Here is a 21,175-nt window from a genome sequence, read left to right on the forward strand (position 1 = left end):
CGTCCTGTACCTCTAAACTAAAATAAACTAAAAGTTAAAAGCTATAATCCTGTAATACTATATCCTGCACTCGACATTGTTCTATTTACATTACCTGTTGTACATGTGTGTGGCTTGATAATACTCATGTCCAGTATGATTTGTTTGAATAGCATGCAAAAGAGCTGGAAAGAACTTTCCTTGTCAGGCAGGGAACAGGGTGAACTGTGGTGAATTACAAGGTCAACTATGTTGATGTCTTCAGATTGGGGTGTGTGAGGAACCCCACTGACCAGAAGGCTCTGATCATTTAACTTGTGCACAGATGTTACCCATAATGACGATTGAAGCCAGGACACTGTGCCACATTATCAGAGCTGGGAAAATTAGAGAGTAACATGTTTTAAGATGCAGAGAAAGGGGACAGAGAAGAAATGAACAAAAGGTAAGGTTTGATAGAAAGGAGAGCAATGTGCAAGGTGAAAGGGTGTGGTAATGGAATAATACAAACAGAGGGTGAATTTGGAGGAGATGCATGATCCAAATTCATTATCTGGAATTACTCATAAGATAATATTATGAATGGCAGATATCCAACATCAAAATATTAGCAAAACTGGTTATCAAAATTTAGTATACTGCATTCAGTGTTCACAATGAGAGCTCCTGTAATTGGAGAAGCCAAACAATGATCTAGGTAGACAAAAATGCCGGAGCAACTCAGCAAGTGAGGCAGCATCTATGGAGCGAAGGAAATAGGTGATGTTTCGGGTCGAGACCCTTCCTCAGTCTGAAGAAGGGTCTCGACCCGAAACGTTGCCTATTCCTTCGCTCCATAGATGCTGCCTCACCCGCTGAGTTTCTCCAACATTTTTGTCTACCTTCGATTTTTCCAGCATCTGCAGTTCTTTCTTAAACAATGATCTAGTGCTGGTTTTGCATTTAATTTGCAGGAGTGAGCCCGAGCCTGGGTTGCCGACCATTTTAAATTCACCTCCCAACTTTCCCTCTGATCTTTCTTGTCTCCGGCACTGTGTTTATGAGGACTGACACAAGCTTGACAGCAATACTTTGTCTTCTGTCTGGGTATCTTGTAGTCTACAGGATTCAGTAATTAATTCTCCAACTTCAGGTAACTCATTCTTTCTTTCTCTTTGTTTCAGAACTGGGCATTTTTTTGGCTGCCATTCTTATGGCCCATCTTTTTCCTTTGTATTTCTTTTTGTATATAATGTATTGCCTCCAATAACATGTCCCACAGCCATACTATTAATCACACATTACATGCAAAAAGGAACTTTCTCTGAATTTAACTGCACCTTGTCTGCCACATAAGGTCATCCAATCTCAACCTATCAAATACATTTTCGTGGAGACACAAGGAGCTGCAGATGCTGGAATCTTGAGCAAAACAAAAAGTGCTTGAGTAACTCAGCAGATCAGACAGCATCTTTGGAGGGGATGGACATGTGACAGCTTTGTCTTGAGACACTTCTTTCAACTCTAATTTTCTTGTTGCACCCATTCCCCTCCTTCACTTTCCCTGCTTTCTGTTCTCATTTGTGTGTCTATTTCCCAGTATTGTTGACGTATCCCACACCTGAATCATTCATTGTTTTTCTCACTCCACGGATGCTGCCTGGCCAGCTGATTGTTTTCAGTGCTTCAGTTTCTATTTCACATTTCCTGCATCTGTGATGATTGAAGTATAAAATGCAAAGACATATCTTGGTCGTCCTGTTTAGGGGAAAGATGTTGTTAAGATGGAAAGGGTACAGAGAAGATTTCTGAGGATGTGCCAGAACTTGAGGGCCTGAGCTATAGGGCGAGGTTGAGCAGGCTAGGACTTTACTCCCTGGAGCGCAGGAGGATGAGGGGTGGTTTTATAGAGGTACATAAGATCATGAGAGGAATCGATAGGGTTAATGCACAGATTATTTTACCCAGAGTAGGGGAATCAAGAAACAGAGAACACAGATTTAAGTTGAGGGGGGAAATATTTAATAGGACCTTGAGGGGCGCCAAAGGGTGGTAGGTAGATGGAACGAGTTGCGTTGGGTACTATCACAACATTTAAATAACATTTAGACAGGTACATCGATAGGAGATATTTAGAAGGATATGGGCCAAGCACAGGCAGGTGGAACTAGTGTAGATGGGGCATGTTGGTCAGGGTGGGCAAGTTGGGCCGAAGGGCCTTTATCCACTGTATGACACTATAGCCCTATCTTGTGAAAATATGAAATGAAATTAAAAGTAGATATATAAATCACTTAATTCATGAAAAAGTATCTAAAATAAATGATTGAAGAATTATTGTGAATGCATTCCAGAAGCTGCCCTGCGGAAGAAATGACACAAGATTTTGTTGAACTGTGTCAAAAAATGATCACCTCATCAAGCCAAGAAGAGGATACAATGCTAAACACACAAACTCCTGAAAAAAGATGAAAGGCAAAATCTGAGAGTTTAGCGATGATGTACACATGGTCAAAAAGGGAGAAACTGAATAAAGTGAATATGTTTTTCACTATAATTTCAACATTGCCACTTTCATTTCACTGCACATCTCGTATGTGTATGTGACAAATAAACTTGACTTGACTTGACTTGACTAAAGCATTGCCATGTTTTCTAACAGCTCTCATCTCCCCATCTCTCTCCACATTCCTGCAGTGCCCACAGTTGGAATGGGAATGTGTATATATTCATATACATTACAATTGTGGTTATTATATAGGAGGATGCTTTAGCTCAGGAATAACTCTCAGTCTCCAGGAGAATGCAGAGAATTCATGACGCCTAAAGAAGGGTCCTGACCCAAAACGCCACCTGGCCATTTCCCTCCACACATACTACCCAGCATTTTGTTTTTTGTTCACGCCACCCTGACTTGGCACGGACGTCAATTTTTGATTAAGGTCTCTAGTTAATGCCACAAAGCTAAGTGGCCATTCAGCAGCAAGAAAATCACCAACGCCCAGCCACCCACCACCACCCATTGGTACATAAATGGATAAAATACATTTTAAGATTTGTCATTGGATGATTTTTTTTCTGGCTCTGCAAGTATTTGATGTTTTTCACTATAATTTCAAGATGCTAAAATCTGCAGGGATTGGACTCCAGTGGCAGAGGTGAATCTTGTCTTGATTTTGGGGCCTCTGCAAAAACCAATTGCTCCATCGACGCAAGTATACAAGACACAAGAGAACCAGAGGACATAGGTTTAAGGTGAGGGGGGAAAAAGATTTAATAGGAAACCGAGGTGTAACTTTTTCACACAATGGTTGGTGAGTGTATGGAACAAGCTGCTGGATGATGTAGTTGGGCCAGGTACTATCACTATGCTTAAGAAACATTTAGACAGGTACATGGATAGGACAGGTTTAGAGGGTATGGGCCAAATGCAGGCAGGTGGGACCTGTGTAGATGGGACATGTTGGCCAGATTAGGCAGGTTGGGCTGAAAGCCCTGTTTCCGCACTGTATAACTCTACATTAGCAACTGTAATAGTCTCCAGATCTTATCCCTGGTAATCGCAAAGGATCCAGCCTTGGCTTCCTCTTACACTCTCTCGTGCACTCTTCGTCAGCAAGTTACAGTTTTGGCTACAGTTTTCCCACCATCTCCCCAAGCTCCTGCACTCTCTCTCAATTTTCCACAAATGGAAAAATACTCCAGATTAACCACTGGGAAAACTGAACCCACAGTCTTCAGCACATACCCTCACAAAAACTTTCTTAGACATCAACTCCAGACCGTCCAGACCGCTCCTCGGTTTCCTAAGATCCTCTCACTTTAATTGGTTGTCTTCTTCTGCTGAATGCCTATTTTGCAGTATGGGATTAAGTGCGATCGAGACAATTAGCCAGTGTATTGAGCTCCAAAATTATCATTTATTATTCAGAACCTTCACTTACCCAGCCCCTAAACTCTAGAACCGCCTCCATCTCACATTCATACTTTAGGACAATTCTTAAAACTACTCTAACAAATGTTTGGCCATCATTCTTAATATTTCATTCTGTGGCACTCTATCATATTTCATGCCTGTAAAAGGCCACTGACGACTTTGAGGTGCTGAGAAAATGTAAGTCGTTGCCACTGTTGTTGTTGTTGAAGTTGAGGCAGTATATACAGTGAAGCAGGGCTTTCAGCAGCGGGCAATATTGTCTAAGATGATACTGGAGCAATTGTCTCAGCAAAAATTATAATGCAGCTTTATATGACTTTGGTTAGGCAACATTTGGAGTATTACTGGCCACCCCATTACAAGAAGGATGCACTGTAAAGGGTGCAGAGGAGGTTTACCAGAATATTGCCTGGGTTAGGAGTTATTAGCTACACACACAGATTGGAAGACTTGGAATGCTTTCTCTAGAATGCCAGACATAATGGAGAGATCTAATAGAAGTATGGAATATTATGAGAGGCAGAGTCAGAACCCCTTTCCCAGGGTTGAAATATCAAATACTAGAGGCCATAGCATTAAGATGATAGGGGCAACATATAGAGCTACACAGAGGATGGTGAGTAGCTGGAACACACTGCCAGAGGTGGTGGTGCAGGTAGATACAATAGAGGCCTTTAAGAGACTTTTGGATAGCCATAGGCATATGCAGGGAATGGTGGGGTGAGGATTATGTAGATAAGAGTTGGTTCTTGACATCATGTTTGGCACAGACACTGTGCGCCAAATGACCTGTTCCTGGGCTGCACTGTTTTATGTTCTATCTTCAAAAACTTTCATGAAGAATTTGCCTTTCCAATATTCATAGTAAAATAGTTATATTAGTGGAATATAAATTGAATGCTGGAAATATTCACGTGGGCAAGATGTATGAAGAGATAAACACAGTAAATGTTTCAGAAAAGTTATGTTCTCATCTTTACTACTCTATGCATAGCAAATAGAGGAGGATGTTGCTGCCAATCGTACAAAAACAAGAGGGATTGTGAACTCACCATCCAATTAAAGGCCAGGTTAGAGCTAGCCCCACACAGGGCAGCGATTCCTAGCCTTTTCCTCGCCAACGTGCGCTCACTGGCAAACAAAAAGGATGAACTCCGGCTAAGGATCACCTCCCACAACTGGATCAAGGACTGCAACATCCTGATCTTCACAGAAACTTGGCTCAACACTGACGTTCCTGACAGCGCCATCCAGCTTTCGGGGCGTCATTTACTCCGAGCGGACAGGACATCAGACTCTGGTAAGACCAGAGGTGGGGGTCTGTGCATTTATGTAAACAAAGCATGGTGCACGGACTCCACCATCATCGAGAGTCACTGCTCAGCTAACCTTGAGTTCCTCTTGGTTAGATGCAGACCGTTCTATCTGCCCAGAGAGTTCACCTCCACTGTTGTGACTGCAGCCTATATCCCTCCTGATGCGAATGCCAAGCTTGCAATGAAAGAGCTGCATACTGCCATTAGCAAACTACAGACGCACAACCCCGAGGCAGCCTTCATTGTTGCGGGTGACTTCAATCACTCCAACCTGAAGACTGTACTCCCCAAATTCCACCAACATGTATCCTTCCCCACTAGAGTACACAAGACACTGGACAAAGTCTACACCAACATGGCTGAAGCTTACAAAGCCATCCCCCTCCCCCACCTTGGTCAGTCTGATCACGTCTCATTGTTCCTGCTCCCTAAGTACTCCCCACTCATCAGACGGGTTAAACCAACTGTGAGGACAGTTAAAGTCTGGTCAGAGGAAGCGGACTCCACACTTCAGCAGTGTTTTGGAAACACTGACTGGAAGGCGTTTGCAGCCCAGGCCACCCTTGACTCCCACACGGACATTGATTCCTACACATCCTCTGTTCTGGACTTTATAAACTCCACCATCAATAGTGTCACCTCCCTCAAACAGGTGACCATATACCCGAATCAGAAGCCATGGATGAACAGCGAGGTCAGGCTACTGCTGAAAGCACGGGACACCGCTTTCAGGTCAGGCGATGCTCGAGCCTACAGTTCATCCAGGGCTAACCTGAAGAGGGGCATCAGGAAGGCCAAGCACTGCCATAAGCTCAGGATTGAGGAGCACTTCAACAACAACTCCGACCCCCGACGCATGTGGCAAGGCATCCAGGCCATCACGGACTACAGACCCTCCAACATCACCCCCACATCCAGCGACGCCTCCTTCCTTGAGGAGCTTAATCACTTCTATGGCCGCTTCGACAGGGACAATCTAGAGACAGCCATCAAGGCTGTGCTCCCTGCCGATCACCAACCCCTCACACTCACCCCCTACGACGTATACGTGGCACTGAGTAGGACTAATGCACGTAAAGCTGCTGGCCCTGACGGCATCCCCGGGCGCGTGCTCAGGGCCTGTGCTGCGCAGCTGACAGACGTCTGGACTGACATCTTCAACCTGTCACTTGCCCAAGCAGTTGTCCCCACTTGCCTTAAAACCACCTCCATTGTGCCAGTGCCAAAACACTCCACTGCGGCAAGCCTCAACGACTTCCGCCCAGTTGCACTTACCCCCATCATCACCAAGTGCTTCGAGAGGCTGGTCCTGGCACACCTCAAAAGCTGCCTACCCCCCACACTGGATCCCTATCAGTTTGCCTACCGCAAGAACAGGAGTACGGAGGATGCCATCTCAACGGTACTTCACTCCGCCCTCTCCCACCTCGACAACAGAGACACTTACGTAAGAATGCTGTTCATCGATTACAGCTCAGCATTCAACACCATTATACCATCAAAACTGATCACCAAACTCAGTAACCTGGGCATCGACCCCTCCCTCTGCAACTGGATACTGGACTTTCTAACCAACAGACCCCAGTCTGTGAGGTTAGACAAGCACACCTCTTCAACCCTCACCCTGAACACCGGCGTTCCACAGGGCTGTGTGCTGAGCCCCCCTCCTCTACTCCCTCTTCACCTATGACTGCACACCTGTACATGGTACTAACACCATCATCAAGTATGCAGATGATACAACGGTGATTGGCCTCATCAGCAACAACTTTGAGCTGGCCTACAGGGAGGAGGTCCAGCACTTAACAGCATGGTGCGCTGACAACAACCTGGCCTTTAACTCCAAGAAGACCAAGGAGCTCATTGTAGACTTCAGGAAGTCCAGAAGCGGCATGCACACCCCCATCCACATTAACGGGACGGAAGTGGAACGTGTTTCTAGCTTCAGGTTCCTGGGAGTCAACATCTACGATGACCTCTCTTGGACCCACAATACCTCTACTCTGATCAAGAAGGCTCATCAGCATCTCTTCTTCCTGAGGAGACTGAAGAAGGTCCATCTGTCTCCTCAGATCCTGGTGAACTTCTACCGCTGCACCATCGAGAGCATCCTTACCAACTGCATCACAGTATGGTATGGCAACGGCTCTGTCTCCGACCAGAAGGCATTGCAGAGGGTGGTGAAAATTGCCCAACGCATCACCGGTTCCTCGCTCCCCTCCATTGAGTCTGTCCAAAGCAAGCGCTGTCTGCGGAGGGCGCTCAGCATCGCCAAGGACTGCTCTCACCCCAACCATGGACTGTTTACCCTCCTACCATCCGGGAGGCGCTACAGGTCTCTCCGTTGCCGAACCAGCAGGTCGAGGAACAGCTTCTTTCCGGCGGCTGTCACTCTACTCAACAACGTACCTCGGTGACTGCCAATCACCCCCCCCCCCCCCCCCCGGACACTTATGTCGCTCTTTCAAATCGTTTGCTATGGAGATGCTAAATGCATTTCGTTGTCTCTGTACTGTACACTGACAATGACAATTAAAATTGAATCTGAATCTGAATCTGAATCTGAATCAATTAGTCAAGTTAAGGTGCAATAGTAATTTAAAAAATAAATGGAAGCCAGGATCTGGTAATGGGGGATGAAAAATATGGTTGTTATATCCCTTTTTGCGGAGTTTTTTTTTTAAATAATAGAGCGATTGTTACTCTTTCTTTCTTTCTTTCTTTTCTAGGGTCTATTTCTTAACTTTCTTCTCTAACTCCTTTTCTAATGGGCTTTCTTTTCCCAACACTTTCCTGCACCTTCACGACTCTTTCTCAATTTCCTTACTTCTTTTATTTCTATCTTTTTGAAAGTTCAAAAATGAAGGGGTACAACAAATGTAATGAGATATATGTGGTGTGTATTACTGCAACTTAATGTACTTCTAATTTAAATTTTTTTTTTTTTTTTTTAAAAAAAAAAAAAACAATTAATCAAGTTACAGTCTTTTGGCAAGTCATCTGATCAACACAAAATCCTTAGTGCCTACCGCGACAAGTAAGCTTCTTGCTTTATTATTATTTTTGAACTTATCTTTAAAGATAACATAATTGTAGAACACATGTGGACTTTCCCAAAATAGATTCAGACGAATGAACTACGTATCTCCTGAAAAAATGTTGTCCCACTACATGAAAGGCAGTCGTAAATGGCTCAACATTCTAACAGCCACAGCAGTTGAGTAGCAAATGCCTACAATAGTCCAATTAATTTAATTATGTGTCAACATCATAAAATTATAAATATTATAGAACTGCATGTGTAACATTACCTATAAAAGACAAGAATTATTGTACCATAAATGTTGAAAAAAATTGGAGAATAACTGGCTTCTGGGAAATTAATAGAAGGTAGACAAAAATGCAGTGTGCATGGCATTGATATAATAATAGAAACCCTTTAATTTTGTTGTGTGATCTTTGGTTGTAGATTTCACCCAGAAACTCTGATTTCAGTCAGCAGTGGATGGAACATGTGCCACACAACCACTGTTGTGATACAATTAGCTGCACAATGACCCTCATTTTCAGTGATGCCAATATGATAGGGAGCACTGAATGCCATGCACTAAATTAATTGCTGCAATGAGGTAGTTGTCTTTTGAGGAGAGCTTGAGTAATATTTGCCCATTTTTATTGGAAAATTATAAGATCAAGAGATGATTTCATTATGAGATGCAAGATCTTGACAGAAAATGTCAGACTGGATGTGGAGAGAATGTTTCACCTGGCTGACGTCTTTAGAACCAGGGATCACAGTCACAGACATCAAGGATTGATTTGAGGATAATTTTCTTCACCCAGAGTGTGGTGAACATGCAGAGTTCCCTACCACAGGTGCTGGTGAAGGCCAAGTTACTGAATATATTTAAGAATGAGGATGATTTCTAGACACAAATACATCAGTGGGAATGGAATACAGCATTGAAACAAAGGATAAGACCTGGTCGGGTTGAATGACGGAGCAGGCTAGCAGAATTGATTTGCCTACTCCTGCTCCTACTTGCTATGTTTCCATTTAACAAAATAGAATATACAATAGAAATAATGTTTATTAATAACAACTACTTTGCCAGAATTATAGCCAAGGAATTACAGATATCAGTCTGCTTCATATCTACCCCGTCACTTTGCAATATGATTGATGGGTGCAATGGAATTGGAGAATGGTTATGAATGAACAGGACTGTTTACTGTTGTGTTGCAATATGTGTGCATATTGATAAATGCATTTCCACTTGACGTCAGTGGTAAACTTGCAGCTGCTGGTGTAATTGAGGAAATGGGCTTGGGCAAGCAGCAACGTTTATTGCCCATTAAAAATACATTCTGCGAAGATTAGATAATGTTCAAACATTTTATCATGAGATTTCATTTTGCCTTGCACAGAATCTATTGGCTGTTCATAATGACATACAGTTTGTTTTGTAGCTATGTCTGTCATAATTACAATTTGATATAGATCTTTGAAATGTTTCTCACCAACTGTGTTCATCAAAAGCATTGCCACAGGAAACAAATCTACAGATAGACTGTGCTCCTCACTTCAAACCAAGATGGTCTGTTGAGGACACTCATTAGATTTTGCTATCTTTGAACACGAAAGACATGAAGAAAGATGAACCAGTGTGAATGCATAAACTCTTGTTGCTTTAAGATGAAAAAGCAAACTTAAGTGTGCAGGAAATGGTATATTAGACCAAATGAGAGACAGTGCTCTAATGCTAGAACAATTGAAACCAATTGGTAGCCAAGTCTGAAGAAGGGTTCTAACCTGAAACATTGCTGATCCATGTCCTCCAGAGATCTGCCTGGCCTGCTGAGTTTTCCAACACATTGAGCTTTACACAAAATGGTGTAGTTACTTGTGTGCCTGGTAGCCTAATTTGTTTGACTCTCATTTTCAGTTTTAGTTGCCTCGAAGATAAAGTTCATCCTCTTTGGTGTGCTAAACCTGTGCTGTCTACAGAGTTAATCACTTCTCTGACCTTCTGGAAAGATTTGGTCTAGTTTAATTTTGTTTATTATTGTCACGTGTACCGTGCCATCCAGACAGCGAATTGACTATACATGAGTAAAATCAAAGATAGACACAACAAGCTGGAGTAACTCAACGGGTCAGACAGCATCTCCCTGACCCGCTGAAATACTCCAGCTTTTTGTGTCTATCTTCAGTTTATTCACTAGCACCTACAATTCCTTCCTACACATACTAGTGATTACAATCAGGCCGCCCACAGTGTACAGATACAGGATAAAGGGTATAAATTGCAAAATTGGTCAAAAACACATTAAAAATAGCGTCAAAGCATTTAGCATGTAGATTCATGCACCTAAACAGACCATAGTATTTCCTAAGATAGACAAACATAGAAACATAGAAATTAGGTGCAGGAGTAGGCCATTCGGCCCTTCGAGCCTGCACCGCCATTCAATATCATCATGGCTGATCATCCAACTCAGTATCCCGTACCTGCCTTCTCTCCATACCCCCTGATCCCCTTAGCCACAAGGGCCACATCTAACTCCCTCTTAAATATAGCAGAGCTGGAGTAACTCAGCGGGACGGGCAGCATCTCTGGAGAGAAGGGATGGGTGACATTTCGGGTTGACATCCTTCTTCAGACCAGTCACCCATTCCATCTCTCCAGAGATGCAGCCTGTTCCGCTGAGTTACTCCAGCTTTTTATCTCTATCTTCAGTTTAAACCAGCATCTGCAGTTCTTTCCTCCACATAGTATTTCCTAATTGGATTAGTAAATTGAGATACAGCTGCAAGGGTCAGCTCTTTTAGGGCCTGTCCCACTTAGACAATTTTTTAGGCGACTGCTGGCTTCCTTCACCAGCCCGTTATGCAGGCGGGGGACAGGGCAAGCGGGGGGAGCGCTGTCTGAGTGAAATTCACACCGTGCAAAACCAATGTGATACAGACACACATCGCGATGAATAGGAAAGGTGGCGCTGTAATTAAGACGGTGAAAGCACAGTGTGCGGGAAGGGTCACGTAAGTCCTTTAAAAGTGGGGGGAGGGGGGGGAAGAGGAGGGAGAAGGGGAGAGAAGGGAGAGAGGGAGTGGAGACAACTTTTAAGAAGTCAGAGATACATGCCTGTGAAGCTCGGAGGATATTAACATTACCGGTCGGTTATCCTTGGTTCTGAAAACTACTGTTTACGGTTTTTCCCCCAATGAGCCAATGGAATTCACCGGTCAGCACCGGCTACAACCTACGAGAACCTACGACCTCCTGGCGACCCACTACCACTGCACCAACGGCACAAGAATTCTCGCTACTCTCCATTGCGGCTTCATTCTGGTCGCTGCTAATTTTTTAACATGTTGAAAAATTCTTGGCAACCATAATGAAGCCGCGACTAGTTCCCAGAATGCGGGAACTCCTCACGACCATGAAGGCGACTCCCCGGCAACCACCCGCGAACATGTGGTGAACGCATAGTCTCTTGCAGTCCCCTAAAAAGACGCCTAAAGGGCCTGTCCCACTTTCACGATCTAATTCACAACCTTTTTTAACTCGTGGACATTTCTCATCAGGCTAGAAAAACGCCCCGACCTACTTGATGCCACGAGTACCTATGGCTAGCATCACGACCTACCTACGACCTCGTGACAACCATGCTGCAAGTCAAGGGCAAACTTGGCCGATGTCGTGAATTAGGTCATGAAAGTGGGACAGGCCTCTGGCACCACACAAACGACCATGGTAATGAGGAGTTGGTGGTATCCAGTGAACCCACATAATGAACGGGATCAATTAGCTCACATATCACTAGTGGTCCCAAGCCACTGCCAGCTGTGGCCAGTAGGCACAGCATTGTGGTTCAGCATTGATGTTTGAAAAAATACATACTCAGTCGAGGCAGATCTAATGTTTGACACAGAAATGGCATTGATATAATAATATAAATCTTTTAATTGTTGTCTTACTCCTGAGCCCTTTGTTATGTGATCTTTTGGTTGTCCCCGACCTCGGGTGGACTATGAGGAGGAGAACTGGATATTTTTAGTGCCTTCCCTCACAGTGAATTCTGCTGTGGGGGGACGTTTCTTGTTGATTTCTATAGTGTACTGTCTTTTTTATTTTTTATTTTGTATGGATTTATTGACATTTAATTATTCAATTAGTTTAATCAATCTCTGTAAAGCACTTTGGTTCAAAATGATTTTGTTTAAAAGTGCTATATAAATAAAGTTATTATTATTATTATTATTATTATTATAATAATTATTATTAGATTTCACCCAGAAACTCTGATTTCAGTCAGCAGTGGATGGAACATGTGCCACACAACCACAGTTGTGATACTGTTAGCTGCACAATGACCTTCATTTTCAGTGATGCCAATGTGATAGGAGCACTGAATGCCAACTCAATTGCCCCCAGGCCGCTAGTTGACCCAGAAATTACTGCTACCATGATTAAATATGTGTAGAACAGTTTTAGCACACAAATTGTAAAAAAAGGCATAAATGCATTAATTTGTTAGGCAAGCATCATGGATTAATAACAGGCTGAAATAGCTTTTCAACTTTAGTTTAGTTTATTTTAGTTTAAAGATACAGCGCAGAAACCGGCCCTTCGGCCCACTGAGTCTGCACAAACCCAAACAGAAATAACAAGTTAACAAAAGAAGCCAGCATAATTACGCATCACGTACACTCTGGTCATCTCTGTTCTTCCGTTCGGCAGAAGATAGAAATGTTTGAAAGCACCTGCCATCAGGCTCGAGAACAGCTTCTTCACTGCTATTATTAAACTCTCTCATATGCTAAGGTTGGATTCCCAATCTTCATATCTACCTCATTGCAGCTCTTGCAGTTTTCTTTCTTTGCACTTTGTTGCTGTAATATTCTATTCTGCAATCAGTGTTATTTTTTAATGTACCCATGCAGGGTATGGTTTACCTGAATAGCACCTAAAATGTTTTTTTTTACTTTATCTCATTACATGTGACAATAATAAACTAATACCAATAATATTTGAAGGCAAGACCTCTGCACCCTCGGCTTAAAATCCATTACAGATCACACCCAGCAATGCTGGGGTAAAAAGACATTGATGTTATCAGATGCATATACAGTGCCTGAAATGGCACATTAAGCAAAGTGCCCAGACTACTTTCCAGTAAATAACCTGAAAACGGTCTATCAAGTTTCATTCCAGGAAAAGTCAATTTCCAATTGCATTATGCTGAAATAGTTATGCCATTGGAAGTCTAATATTCTGCAATACAAGCATTGTCAAATTTTTGCTGGTGCCTAAAAATGGAGAGTGTAAATTAATGAAGTGTGAGATTGAATTAAATTAATAATTATGTTGTTTTTGTTCAGATAGAATTTGGGGAGAGGAAGTAAATTCATTAAAAAGGATATATTGTAATAAATAAAATTATTAGAGGAATTAAAGGGCAAAATATCAGGACCGTCTCATGTGATATATTGAATATTCCTGAGGAGAATGGTTGAACATATTTTAGGGGCCACAACAAATGACTCATGGGGAGAGCTTGTTAATGTTGTGTGTTTGGACCTCCAGAAGGTATTTGACAAAGTGCCACAAAAAGGCACCAACAAATAATAAAGGCACAAGATGAGAGGTATGTGGGTTAAAGGAATTCGGCTGATTATCACAGCCTTTGACATTCTGTAAGTTGTAACTAATCGAGTGCCCATAGGAAGAGTTCTTTAGCCCTTGACAGACACAAAATGCCGGAGTAACTCAGTGGGACAGGCAGCATCTCTGGAGAGAAAGATTGGGTAACATTTCGGGTTGAGACCCTTCTTCAGATGGGTCACGACCCGAAACGTCACCCATTCCTTCTCTCCAGAGATGCTGCCTGTCCCATGAGTTAATCCAGCATTTTGTGTCTATCTTTAGTTTAAACCAGCATCTGGAATTCCTTCCTATACAGTTCTTAGCTCTTGCTCTTTTGTTATCTGGAATAATGACTTGGGGGAGGAGGCAGGCTACAAAATCAGTGGGAGGGCAGATTGCGATGAGGATACTTGAACTCACCAACAAATTATAAGTAGGTTGAATGAGTGAGGGGAAAATGTGGCTGGTGGAGTTTAATGTGGGCAAGTGCAAGGTCCTGCACATGGGTAGAGAAATCTAAAGACAGACTATTATCCAAATGGAAAGAAACCACAGAGGAGCAGATGGATCAAGGAATTGCTGTGCATGTAACACAAATAATTAGCAGATGCTGTTTTAAACCGAAGATAGACACAACATGCTGGAGTAACTCAGCAGGGACAGGCAGCAGCAACAGCTTCCCCTCACCCATTCCTTCTCTCCAGAGATGCTGCCTGTCCTGCTGAGTTACTCCAGCTTTTTGTGTCTACAAACAATTAGCAGGCAGATGCAACAATTAAATAGGAATGTAAATGCATATTGCCCCTTATTGCAAAGATTTGAAGTTTGGAAATGGAGAAGTATTGGTATATTACATTGACTTTGGTAAATCCACACCTAGAGTAGTTTGCAGACTTGGTCCCTTTAGTTACGAAAAGATTTAGGAGAGAGAGACCCCTGAAGAGATTTACTAGGCTACTTCCTTGGATGTAAGGCTTGTCTTTACTTTTAGACTTTAGAGATACAGTGTAGAAACCGGCCCTTCTCTGCCCCCAACGACCCCTGTGGGGAAGATCCTGCAATTTCATTTGGAGATTAGAATTTTGAGAAAGTAATTTAGCCCAGTCTTTGAATGGGAAAATGCGTGCAATAGAAACCCCCAATCCCAAACTATCCACTTGAAATGGCAGGGCGGATGAGCAGTGTAATGAGAAAGGTTTCGGCAAAAAAGAGTGGCAGGATAAAATACAATGTGTTCAGACTCGTAGAACAACTGAAAACGAATTTAGAAAAATTAGGGATGTTCAATAAAAAATAAAAAGGAAGAGAGAAATGTAAAGTCTCCCCATGCAAAGTCTTGAACAAAGCAACACAGGAATAACAAGGGTAATTTATTCATCACGATGAAATTCTGGGAGCTTAATTTTAGATTAAAACTATTTAGGCCAGAAAATGTACAAACAAATCAAACTATTAAATCTGTCATTGAGAAATACTATAAAATCCCATGTATCAAGGAAAATTATAAAAAAAAAGGAAACTGATAAGCTAGACCATCACATGGGTTTTACTATAGGCCAAAAGGGATCATCTGTTTCAGAACTGGTTGGATTGTCAAGGAAAATTTCAAATGATGTTACAAACAAGATAAAGGGAAACAAGGTCTGGTGTGTTTTGGATTTCCAGAAAGCGTTCTGGTGTGTTTTGGATTTCCAGAAAGCATTCAATAAGATGCCACAAGGAAGGTGACCACACAGATCTAAAGGTAGTTGTGTGTAATACATTGCCATCAGCAGAGGAGTGGCTAACAGAAAACAGAAGATGGATAAATGGGAACATTTTGGATTGGCAATTAGCAACAGGGAAGACGTCTCAGGGATCAATACTGACTTCGCAAATATTTACAACTTGGAAGAAGGGACCAACATTGTAACCAAAAGTGAGGAAGCAAGTTTGGTGGGAAGAACACAAAGAGTCTGCAATGTGATATCGATGGGTTAAATGAGTGGGCAGCGAGATGACAGCTGCAATAACGGAAATACAAATTTGCTTTGTTAAATAAAGATTAAAAAAAAACATTCGCCATACAGATTTTTATTTACAAAACGAACATGGATAACAACTGCTGCACGGCCATCAGACCCAAACGATTTGTTAACTACTACTGTTAGCACTTGATAACAACCAGTAGGTAACAAGTAGTTATACAATGTGTCATCAATGTTTCGATCCACATTCCTCAGTAAATGTAATTGTTTTTTGAACAAGTATTAATGACGCTGCGTTCTTTTGACTACAATTCACGCAGCCTCATTAATACATGATCAAAACACAATTACATTTACTGAGGAATATAGATCGACGCATTGATGACACATTGAGAATTTCTTAAAACTCACCATCATGATTGAGGGCTTCTTCTTGGCGAGCTTCTTCTTGGTGTGCAAGTTAGTCTTTCAATTTACCTACTGACCCACGTTGTGTCTCTCTGTCTTTCGCTCTCTCCCTCCCTCTTTCTCTTTCTCACGCTCTCTCTCTCCCGCTCCCCATCTCGTCTCTCTCTAGCTCTCTCACTCCCTCTCTCTCACCCTGCTGCCCCGGAATCATTGACGTTTTGCGGTAGACAAAAATGCTGGAGAAACTCAGCGGGTTAGGCAGCATCTATGGAGCGAAGGAAATAGGCAATGTTTCGGGTCGAAACCCTTCTTCTGACCCGGCCCGAAACGTTGGCTATTTCCTTCGCTCCATAGATGCTGCCTCACCCGCTGAGTTTCTCCAGCATTTTTGTTTACCTTCGATTTTCCAGCATCTGCAGTTCTTTCTTAGACATTTTGCGGTGATGGCTGCATCTGCGGTTCCTTTGTCGGGAGGGGGGAGTCCTGGCCCATGGCGGCTCCTGATAAGTGATCGCTTACCTCTGTGGGTCTGCCTTGCCCGCTGAGTTCCTCCAGCACTCTGTATTTTTTGTTTGGTGCTGAAGTTGAAAGTGGACCCCCTTGTCTACCTTCAATTCCCTGTCTGTGGTGGCTCAGCGGGACGGGCAGGGGCTTTGGAGAGGGGTTGCGTTTCTGGTCAAGACCCTTCTTCAGACAATCACAAGATGCTTATCGCATCAACCCCCCCCCCCCCTTCCTTCCCAACCTCAGCCTCACGGACCTTAGCGTACCCCTAGTTCCTAAAACCCATTTCCATCACTGATTGCAATATATATGTAACACCACATTGCAGGTTCTACAGAGGCTCTGGGGAGAGGGTGCCTTTCTGGTCGAGTTCTTCTTCAGACAATCACAAGTACTCTCACCGACGAGAGTTCAGTTCAGTCTGAAGAAGGGTTTTCTTTCCAGAGTCGCAGTGCTGCCTGCCCTGCTGAGTTACTCCAGCTTTTGTCTATCCTCAATTTCTGAGTTAAATAAAATTTCTCATGGGGGGCTTATAGAGTCAACACCCCCACCCCCACCCCCTTCCTTCCAAACCTCTGCCTCACGGACCCTAGCGTACCCCTAGTTCCTAAAACCCATTTCCATCACTGATCTGGCATATAAATTCATGACAGTGAGATTTAAAAATCATGTAATATTCTTGTGTGAATGGGATTAGTTTGTTATTTGGATACTTCGGCTATTTAAAAAATATATCCTTTTCTTAAGAAGGAATCTACAGGACATTCTTAATCGGAGTGGGCAGAAATGCATGTCATGCGTGGTTTGAAGAGCAAAAACTTGTAGTTTACAATGGCAAAATTGAAAAGTTGAGGATAAACAAGGTGTACAGAGTTGTTTATTGGTTACAATCTGAGGAGTATGATGATGCTACCGATTATGATATGCCAATGTACCAACTAGCAACTGATCTTCTCCACAAAGACCTGGTCTATTGCTAGAAATTGTAACTTATTTACCTATCTGTTACGGACTTACAGCATATAATATATTAAAGTTCTGATCTTGAGAATATCACATTTTTGAACTTTCAAAGCAGTCTGGGTGTGCATTACTATTTCCATCACAATGGTCAATTTTGTAATTAGCTACAATTAGGTAATTAACTAATTATATGCTTTAATTTCAGGTCATCTAAGTAAGATGTGTTATATTTGTTTCAGAATGCTTCAATCTATAATAACTGAAAATTTCATTCAGTTCTCTTAATTTTTAAGAAAGTTATGGGCTTTTGACTGTCCTCGATCACAGCTTTTGTGTTGTCAATGGAAAAGCAATAGGGAACAAGATGCTAATTTCCGAGTATGAAAATGGCCATAACTTTTTTTAATACTGGAGATATGAAAGTGAATTAGGTGTCAAATGAAACTTCTTTTTATGCTTTATCTGATGGGATAAATTGCAGACTTGATTTTTTAAATCTCAAAATTTTGTAACATTGCTAGAAAATGTACCTGCATCTTGGAGGCCGAAGGTTAGGTTGTTACCAAGAAAGATAGACTTTGTTATCCCTCAGTACAGCAACATCAAGAACGATAGCCAAGTCTATCCCTCATTGCTAGCAGCTGAAAAGTGGGAAGCGGTTGTAAAAGGAGAGCGCCACAGTGGGGGGGAGGGGGTGAGGGGGATAGAGTTCCTTTCACAGCGTGTGGGTAGTCTGGCCAGCGATAAAGTTGCGGGTAGGGCAGGAGCATTGAGAAGGAGCGGGTTGGGGATCATGCCAGCATCCAGCTCAAGAACAGGTCAACGGGTGATGGATAACAGGACAGCGGGCGGTGGAGCTTACTCCATATGTACTCGACACAGGAGTAAGCTCCACTGCCCGCTGTGATGTTATCCATCACCCGCTGACCCACTCCATTCTATGATCTTTGCTCTTAAGCTGGTCCCCTCACTGTTCAGACGGAGAGCACTGCCAGAGGTGAGCGGGCCGGCAGAAGGCACTGAGATGGCAGTGGGTTCCACTGTCCGGAGAAGGACGCCGCTCGCAGCTACGCAAGCTGCTTTCCTTCCCCGGCCACAATGCGGTGGCTCCGCGCCCGGATTGCCGCGGCAGCAGTGAGTGAGTGGCTTACTGGCATGGAACCTGGCCCCCTCCTTCTCAACGCTCCTGCCCTCCCCGCAACTTTACCCCTGGCAAGACTCCCCACACGCTGTGAAAGGAACTCTCCCCCCCAATTGGTCCCTTGAACTAGTATCGTCATTCAATAAGATGACAACAGATTAAACCTGTCCCGGTGTGCTCCCGTTTTTCCCCACCATCTTTCCACCTGCCGTCACCCTCCAACCCCCACCCATTCAGTAATTCAGAAAGGAGGAGATTTGGAAGCCTTGGGAAAATTGAATTGTTACTTCATTTATTTCTAATTTTTATTTTTACGGAGAGAACAATCTGCGCATGCGCGGTTTAAGATTTTTTAAAAGCCGACTGACTGTCATATTACTCACGACACATGCCTGAATACGACTAATTTATAATTATATATTTATATTTATATGAAAATTGTTCCCAGTTGGGCCCCGCACCTCCTAAGGCTGGCGATGGTCAAATGTTAGTATTTATAGGGACATAACATGCCTATTTACATATCACAAAGTTAACAAGAACAGCAAACAATTAAGAAAGGAGATATCTTATTCTTTATTATAAAATGATTGGGACACACATTTTACAGCAATTATATAGGATAATGGAGACACCACACCTATAATATAGTGCATAGTTTAGTCTGTTAACTTAAGGCAGGATATTCTTGACTTAGACGATGTGCAAAGGTTCATTGGACTGACTCTTCAGAGAGGAGAATTGTTCTAGCAATTGAAACTGCATTGACTAAGTCAATATTTGGATTTTGGATGAGAAACCACCTCAGTGGAAAATATGCCTAGAAATTCATTTCCCAGGCAGTAATGTTAAACTATCGAACAGCATTGGCGTACGCACACTGCCTTCCAAATTCATTCTACTGAAGATATTGGATTTCTTGTCATCTTTTGCATCTTTCATTTCAGTGCTCTCCCCATCTTCATTTATTTATCCTTCAGTTCTCCACTACTCTCATCCTACTTCTTCCTGTTTGTCTTTCACTATTCCAATTTTTTCTCTACTCTCAATTCCCACCGGTTACCCTTCCTCATCTCACTGTTCAAATCTTACCCTTATCTTCTACTCCTTTCCACCCTCAATTGACTTTTTTCTTCTTCGAGTTCTTAGACCACTATAATTTGATGTAGAACAAAATTGATACACCATGGGTTTTTTTTATTCTATGCTTTATGTTCTTGAAGTGTTCTTCCAGCTTACTATACAGAAATGAGAAAGACAAGGGTGGTTGATGCCTCTTTAATCCTAAAACATTTTGCTAAGTAGATGTAGGTCCATGGTTAGGCCTGAGAGACACATTCAACCATGCTAGTGGGTTAAATGCTCTGTGCTTCCAAAGGGCAGTTGAGATTTGCCTTCTCCATTACTTGGTCTATTTTCGTTCTCCTCCTCTGGAACAGCATTAGTGCCATGAGAATAGGTCACATCCAGAATCTTTGAGCAGGGCTGGATCTATATTTGAAGAAAGTAAATAAATTATCATTAGATTTCTTCTAGATGCAGAAATATCTACATGAAGGAAACCTTTTGGTTTATACCTCAAACAGAAACTCCCATTGTTTCCTGCTGCCCAAAAAATATGAGTAGTCGCAAGCAGTGTGCTTTCCTAACAATTGTGTCAGAGAAATATCTGAGCATCCAAAGAGGAGGTTCAGCACATGTTTATTCCTATTCAGTTACTTTGCATTAAGAAAGAAATAGGCAGTTATGTCCAAGAATTCAAAGTGAAAAAGTCAGAACAGTCTCAAAAGAAATACACAGTGCTGGAGTAGCCAACACAGATCAACAAGAGTAAGCAGTAGATATACTTGGTTCAGGCTCGGATACAGGCAACAGTGTTTTGGATGAATTCATGGCGTGCAATAATTAGCTTATGAACTGCAGGAATAGTGGAGGAGACTGGAATAATTGAGTCAGGAGGTAGCAAAGGCGTAGATTTAGTTGTAAAATATGAATTTTTACTGCACATTAGCAAATCTCGAGGTCTCCTAAATGCATTTTTACAATTACTGGTTACATAAAATAAAAGGATTTCTAGGTACATTTTTCCAGAGCAGATAATGCACTCACCATCACAAACACGTTGACATTTTGCTCATAAAGCACACCAATATCTCCACTTCCTCAGAAGGCTAAGGAAATTCGGCATGTCTCAAATGACTCTTGCCAATTTCAATAGATGCACCACAGAAAGCATCCGACCAGGATATATCAGAGAAGATAGACACAAAATGCTGGAGTAACTCAGAGGGTCAGGCAGAATCACTGGAGAAAAGGAACGGGTGACGTTT

The 21,175-nt window shown here is 42.5% G+C and overlaps 1 protein-coding gene and 1 long non-coding RNA gene across 2 annotated transcripts in view; one reads left to right on the top strand and one right to left on the bottom strand.

Annotated features, from left to right (window-relative positions):
• Positions 1-309: 309 nt before the first annotated feature.
• Positions 310-2,585, top strand: LOC129709011 (uncharacterized). Its single transcript, XR_008725439.1, has 2 exons — positions 310-424; positions 2,313-2,585. It is a non-coding gene; the product is annotated as an uncharacterized LOC129709011 (long non-coding RNA).
• Positions 2,586-19,404: 16,819 nt separating this feature from the next.
• Positions 19,405-21,175, bottom strand: part of ilrun (inflammation and lipid regulator with UBA-like and NBR1-like domains) — a 75,149-nt gene continuing 73,378 nt past the window's right edge. Inside the window, exon 5 of the mRNA XM_055654473.1 lies at positions 19,405-20,336. Coding sequence (XP_055510448.1) covers positions 20,193-20,336 — 144 coding nt within the window. The 3' untranslated portion in view covers positions 19,405-20,192. The remainder of the gene's footprint in view (positions 20,337-21,175) is intronic.

Source organism: Leucoraja erinacea, chromosome 24 (assembly GCF_028641065.1).
Source record: "Leucoraja erinacea ecotype New England chromosome 24, Leri_hhj_1, whole genome shotgun sequence".
Lineage (NCBI taxonomy): Eukaryota > Metazoa > Chordata > Chondrichthyes > Rajiformes > Rajidae > Leucoraja > Leucoraja erinaceus.